This window comes from Pristis pectinata, chromosome 30 (genome assembly GCF_009764475.1).
Source record: "Pristis pectinata isolate sPriPec2 chromosome 30, sPriPec2.1.pri, whole genome shotgun sequence".
Lineage (NCBI taxonomy): Eukaryota > Metazoa > Chordata > Chondrichthyes > Rhinopristiformes > Pristidae > Pristis > Pristis pectinata.
This window is the reverse complement of record NC_067434.1, coordinates 26,437,022-26,443,446: the sequence shown is the minus strand read 5'-3', so window position 1 is coordinate 26,443,446 and position 6,425 is coordinate 26,437,022. Positions and strand designations below refer to the sequence as shown.

The following is a 6,425-nucleotide window of genomic DNA, read 5'->3' as shown; positions in this document are numbered from 1 at the left end:
GCAATCTGAACTGAACGTTATGCTAGGTGTGTCAGAGCCCACCGGAACACCACTGTCTGTGTGTGTGTGTGTGGGGGGGGGGGGGGGGAGGGGGGGTGCTCCAGCCAGGTGGTGCAGTGAGGTCCTGGGGAGGAGGGGGCTAGTCGTTAGAAATAAACAGGCTGCTGGTTATTGTTTGCGGTGGTGGAGACAGAGATGGGGCAGTGGGGCCTCAGGTGAGTGCAGCCTGGGATTCTTGGCAAGGGTGGGGTTAGGGACTGGAGTATGACAGCACCTTGGGCTGGGCGACATTGGACTGGTGCAGCTCAGGTTTTAACTTTGTACCTCAAATAGATTCAGGGTAGGTTATTGTCACATACACCAGGGTGCAATGAAATTCCTCACTCGGGTGAAGCTCACAGAGTGAACAATGTACACGGTAATAATAAATACAGCAATAAATGCGGTGATGGGCGCAAAACAGCAGAATGGTGCAGAGCAAAGTGGTGCAGTCTGAGGTCGTGCAGACAGAAATACTAAAGTGACAATAACGGAAAGGGTAGAATTAAGGGTTCGAGAAGGTGGCAGCACCACTGGGAAGGGGGTGTGAGAGAGGTGATGGTTCAGGAGTCCGACAGCAGTGGGGGAGAAGCTGTTCTTGAGTCTGGATGTCCAGGATTTCAAGCTCCTGTATCTTCTCCCAGAAGGCAGAAGAGAGAGAAGGGAATGGCCCGGGCGGCAGGCATCCTTGATGATACTGTCAGCTGGAGACACAGGAGATTCTGCAGCTGCTGGAATCTGGAGCAACACACACAAAATGCCGGAGGAACTCAGCAGGTCAGGCAGCATCTATGGAGGGAAATAAACAGCCGACGTTCTGGGTTGAGACCCTTCATCAGGACTCAGATTCAGTCCTGATGAAGGGTCTCGACCCGAAGCATCAACTGTTTATTTCTCTCCATAGATGCCGCCTGACCTGTTGGGTTCCTCCAGCATTTTGTGTGTGTTGATACTGCTGGCCTTCTCGATGCCACGCACGGTGAAGACGGACTGGATGGGAGGAAGTGAGGAGCCTGTGATGGACGGGGCAGTGTTTACTGCTCTCTGCGGGTTCTGTTGGTCCAGAGCATTTACCGTACCAGGCTGAGGTCAAGTCAAGTAGAGTTTATTGTCAGATGCATACGTACATGTGTGCACAGGTGCAATGAAAACTTACTTGCAGCAGCATCACACGCACATGGCATCAGATAAGTAGCAGTCACACGAAAAACATTAATTAACCATAAATTATACACAATTTTTACAAGAAAGAACACAATTAGAATTAAAAAAACAAAGTCCATTTTAGTACAAAGTGGTCACAGTGTTGCTAAACTGTAGTGAACAGGGTTTTACTGGTTGGTTCAAGAACTGAGTGGTTGAAGGGAAGTAGCTGTTCCTGAACCTGGAGGTGTGGGACTTCAGGCTTCTGTACCTCCTACCCGATGGTAGCTGCGAGAAGATGGCATGGCCCGGATGGTGGGGAGCTTTGATGACGGATCTTTGATGTGTAGCTGTAGGTGATGTTAGGTAAAGCTGTTGCTGCAGTGGTTTTGGAGGGTGGAAGGGAGGAGGTGTGTCCATCACCCTGAAGCCAGTGGGAGAAGTTTCTCTCTGGCAGGACAGTGTGAATCTCTGTGTGAAAGGCAGTATTTCTGTTTTAAATATTTCTCTCAATGGCCTGTGAGTTGCCTTCAGAGTTGATCTCTGAGTGTACCAGGGGCTCTGTGCAGGGTCCAATTGACTCTTTATTTCTGATTTGATCATTTGATCCATTGGATCATTGAGCCAGTTCTCCTCACCATTTACATAGGGGCTCAATTACTTTTGGAGAGTGGGAGAAGTTAGGAATCTGGAATAAGGAGGAAAGTGCTGGAAATGCTCAGCGAGTCGGGGAGCACCTGTGGAGCCAAGGTTCAGAGTAGTGAAGGGTCGCCACTGGAAGAGAAAGGAGGCAGCTGAATGGTAACGAGGGGTGGTGCTGGTGGAAGAGCAGCAAGACTACGGTATTTTGCATCCACACATTTCTAGACGATCAGCATCTGTTTATGTAGAGTTAAATACGTGTCTCATGTGAACCCTTGGAAGGTTTTTACTGTAAGTGTGGCCGTATCCACAGGAAAGGTGTGTACCACAGGATTACAGGGAGCTCTCAGTGTCAGCTCCACAGCACCGGGGTTTCACACTAGTGCGCTGGGTTATGTCCCACACTGCAGTCAGGGTCACTTTTAATCTTTCATCCTATCATGGCCTGATACGCGTGAGTTAAGTCCTGTTGCACTTCCAATTCAGCCACAGATTCAATGTGTTTAGGAAGCACTTGCTGTGTAACCCAGCCACTCTCTGGGGTTAAAGTCTGAACATGGCTTATTCACCATTACATCTTTTATTGTATTAAATTACACATCTCATGACTAGCAGCACAAAGCTGTACAAAGAGTCGAACCTGTCTGCAGCAACTACTTTCACCACATTAAATACAAACTAATTATATCTCAATCCCTTCTTGGTTCCTGAAGTGGAAAATTATAATGGGACTGGGACACAGTTGTCCTTGGTTCCCAGACCCATGGAAGGTACTGGCAAGGGTTGTCTCCAGGGGATGCCCATGTGCCCCTGTAATCCCAGCGACTGATGCACACACATTCACATCAGGTGTTTCAAAATAAACTGAGAACACGTTCATCAAATGGTTCTGCCCCACAGAGATTTTAATGATTTCATTTGGTTTAGTTATTGTCAATTTGCTATCTCTTTTGCTTTCTGTTTCTTCAAATGCCTTGTTAAGTCATCAATTCGTAGGTCTTTCAGCTGAACCAGATGCTCAAGTCTCTGCACTTTCATCTGCAGGATCTGACAAAACAAAGGTTAAAGTTTCAGCTGAATTCGAACACTGTAGCACCACACTTCAACCTGGGCTCTGTGGTGGAACCCAGGCCCTTTCCTTTAACAACGATGCCCAGCTCCAGAATATTGAGCAGTGTCACTGGGATATCCATCCACATTTACTGCTTTCTGCTGGGTACCTTTTGGACACAAAGTTTAGAAAATGCTTTGAGACAATATACAGTTTTGTTTCCGTTTGAAAACGAACAACATGAACTACTTGTGATAAAAGTGAATGATCGAATGTGGATGTAGGAGGCATGATCAGCAAGCTCGCAGATGACATGAAGTTAGATGGAGTTGTTGACAGTGTGGAGGGTGGTCTGAGGCTACACGGTGATATCAGTCTGGTGGTGAAACGGGCTGAGAAATGGCAGATGGAGTTTAGTCCTGATCAATGTGAGGTGATGCATCCTGGGAGTACCAATGAGGCTGGGACATACACCATGAATGGTGGGTCTTGGGGAGTACTGAGGAACAGAGGGACCCTGAAGTACAAGTCCAGAGATCCCTGAAGGTGGCAACGCAAGTAGATAATGTGGTTAGGAAGGTATATGGGACACTGGCCTTCATTAATTGGGGTATTAAATCCAACAGCAGGGAGGTTATGCTCCAACTTTATAAAACTTCGGTTAGGCTTCAACTGGAGTAGTGTGCAGTTCTGATCACCACACTATAGGAAGGATGTGATGGCGCTGGACAGGGTGCAGAGGAGACTCACCAGGATGTTGCCTGGGATGGAGCAGTTCAGTTGTGAGGAGAGACTGGAGAGGCTGGGTCTGTTCTCCCTGGAGTGGAGGAGGTCAAGCTGGGACATGATAGAGGTATATAAAACTATGAGGGGTATGGACAGGGTAGACTGCAGGAAACCTTTACCCATATCAGAGGTAGATAAAACTAGAGGACACAGGTTTAGGGTGAGGGGGAAGAGATTCAGAGGGGACCTGAGGGGGACCTTCCTCACCCAGAGAGTGGTGAGTACCTGGAATACACTGCCTGAGAGTAGAGTCACTGACAGCATTTAGGTAGTGTCTAGATGAGCACTTGAATTGCTCAGGCATGGAAAAGCATGGGCTGGGAGATGGGATGACTGTGGGTGTGTGGGCCGAATGGCATGCTGGATGTCACTCTGACTCTATGTACATCTCTGAGGAACAAAGTTAATCGAGATAAGTTACTTGGCCTAAGCCGAATGCAGAAACTGAACCAGGTTGTGCACTGTCTCAGGTGAGATGGTGACTCATGGCTAACCCTCTTAAACTGCAGTACGTTGAGGTGTAGGGAATGTTCATACTTCGACACTGACCGTTCAATCTGCTCCCAGCTGTGAAGTGTGCTCCGTGGAACTCAGTGACCATGTACAAAGCAGAGGAGGTTCCCCAGTGCTCATTGCGGGGAACCTGCCTGAATAACTCACGTCCAGTATGACCCGGCACAGTTGTGGCTGAATGAACAGGAAGGCTGCACACAGCTACATACCTTTTAATTAGTTTCATTTTAAAATCAGTTTGGTTTATTTAAATATTATTTTTTCAGTTTTCAACTTCCTTTTTAGAATTTTTAATTTTTGCATTTTTTAATAGTTTAAGTATTTTACTCATGATCTTGGAACATTTTGAATGTTTCTTAACACTATAGACATTCAGGCTTCGGGCATTTGCTTTACAGCAAACGGGCTTTCCCCAGATACATGAGTGGGCTTGTTGTGTCCCACCTCCCCCATGTGACGTTCACACCGACACAGACATCCCCAACACTGGGCCGCACCAGTGAGGGTTGGGTAGCTCAGAAGTGTCGGCTGACACCAGGAGAGCCACAGAGTATAAATATGAACCTTCCTCGATGGGTTTGTGGCAACACACCGAGGCACCAGTGACTGCTGTCAGAGTGCAGCTCAGGGCTTTCCCCAAGGAGCAGAGGGGGATGAAACAAAGGACGTTATGGGCCTGTATGTTCCCACCTGCCCTCCCCACCTCCCTTATTTGGTTCCATGCTCCACCTTCCTCTCCTATTGGATTCCATCAGCTGCAGCCCTTTGTCATGCCCACTATCACCCCCCAGCCTCTGTCACTATCCCCACTCTCCCCTCCTCCATCTGCCCATCACCCCTCCTCACCTGGATCCACCTATCACCTGCCAGTTCATGCTCCACCCCCTCCCTCCACCTCTTTATACCGGCTCTCTCCCCTCTATCTTTCGAACCAGATGAAGGTCCCGACCTGAAACGCCAACTATCTATCTCCCCCCACAGATGCTGCCTCACCTGCCGAGTTCCTCCATCAGATTGTTTCCTGGTCCAAATTCCAGCATCTACAGTCTCAGGTGTTTGCGAGGAGGTTATGGGACTGAGGGGTGGAAATTTGTTAAGTCCTGGCTTAAGAGGGCAGAAGTTTGTTGCAAAATTGGCAGGAGGTAGATAATTTTCATCAATAGATCTTGTAGGTGCAATCTCAGGTGCGTGCAGTGGATACACAAGAATCTGCAGATGCTGGAACCTGAAACAATGAACACCCACTGAATTCCTTCAGCAGACTGTTTCAGGTGTGGGCAGACCTGCTCATCCTGAACACGGCTGCCTGGAACCTCCTCCTTGTACACCTCCGGTCCTCAGGAGAAACTTTGAAGAGCTCTGTGTAAAAGTGACCGATCATCTACTTGTCTGCACACAGGGAGAAGCTCCTGTTTGGGCCCCAGTATTCTGTACTGGAACTGTCACTGGTGGGCAGACGTCTACCTGCCACTCACCACATTGAACGCTTGGGTTCCTGCTTTATGTCTGTAAAGTAATTGCAGTGTCAACTGATCCCTAGGCACAAGGTTTATGCTTTGGAGTCTTTTGAAGTGGAGGAACGTTTCAAGGGAGAGTCGTTTTGAAGGAGAGTTTTAGAGCCAGGGTATAAGAACTGAAAGTTGAGGCTCTGTGGGTGGGCAGTGGGAAATGGGGCCAGTGGTGTTGTGGACGTGTAGGCTGAGTTGTGTGGTTGGACAAGTCATTGACACAGAGTGGGTGAGACACAGAGAGACTTTGAGCAGCAGAATGGGGAGACAGACTCGGGGATTCAGCAATGTATCAAATGAAGCACAGGACACAGGCACAGGTCGGAACGAAACACTCAGCTTGCCCCAGGTCAGTCTGAGAATCAGCAGACTGATCAAGGAGGCACTCAGTGTTGTTCAGTGAGTGATGTTGGTAATGAGTATCCTGCTGCTTAGACCCGTTGCTCCACGAGGTGACCGTTGTAAGTGGTGAGGCAATGAGTTAGGATTAGTTGGGACCAGACCCAGAACCTAGATAATTCACAGGGATTTAAAGTGAAGCAGTAACATGACAACGCAGCTGCACGGAGTGATTCAGCAGTGCCTAACCATTCACCCACATGCTGCTTAAAGCTTTGGTTTCTGCTTAACTGTTCAATTATGTATCTCTGCGGTCACTGTAGAATTGTAGTTACTAACTTAAAATGGGGAAAGTGTCTTTGGATGCAAGTTGCAAGTGGTGTGCTCACCATTTTGCTCCTAGC

At 48.2% G+C, this 6,425-nt stretch overlaps 1 protein-coding gene across 8 annotated transcripts in view; it reads right to left on the bottom strand.

Annotated features, from left to right (window-relative positions):
• Window positions 1-1,224: 1,224 nt before the first annotated feature.
• spef1 (sperm flagellar 1) overlaps window positions 1,225-6,425 on the bottom strand; it is a 31,146-nt gene continuing 25,945 nt past the window's right edge. For 5 of the 8 annotated variants that reach the window (XM_052041583.1, XM_052041581.1, XM_052041580.1 and 2 more), the window contains one exon: window positions 1,225-2,871. In XM_052041583.1, coding sequence (XP_051897543.1) covers window positions 2,758-2,871 — 114 coding nt within the window. In that variant the 3' untranslated portion in view covers window positions 1,225-2,757. The remainder of the gene's footprint in view (window positions 2,872-6,425) is intronic. The other 3 variants (XM_052041576.1, XM_052041578.1, XM_052041577.1) reach the window with 2 other exon arrangements.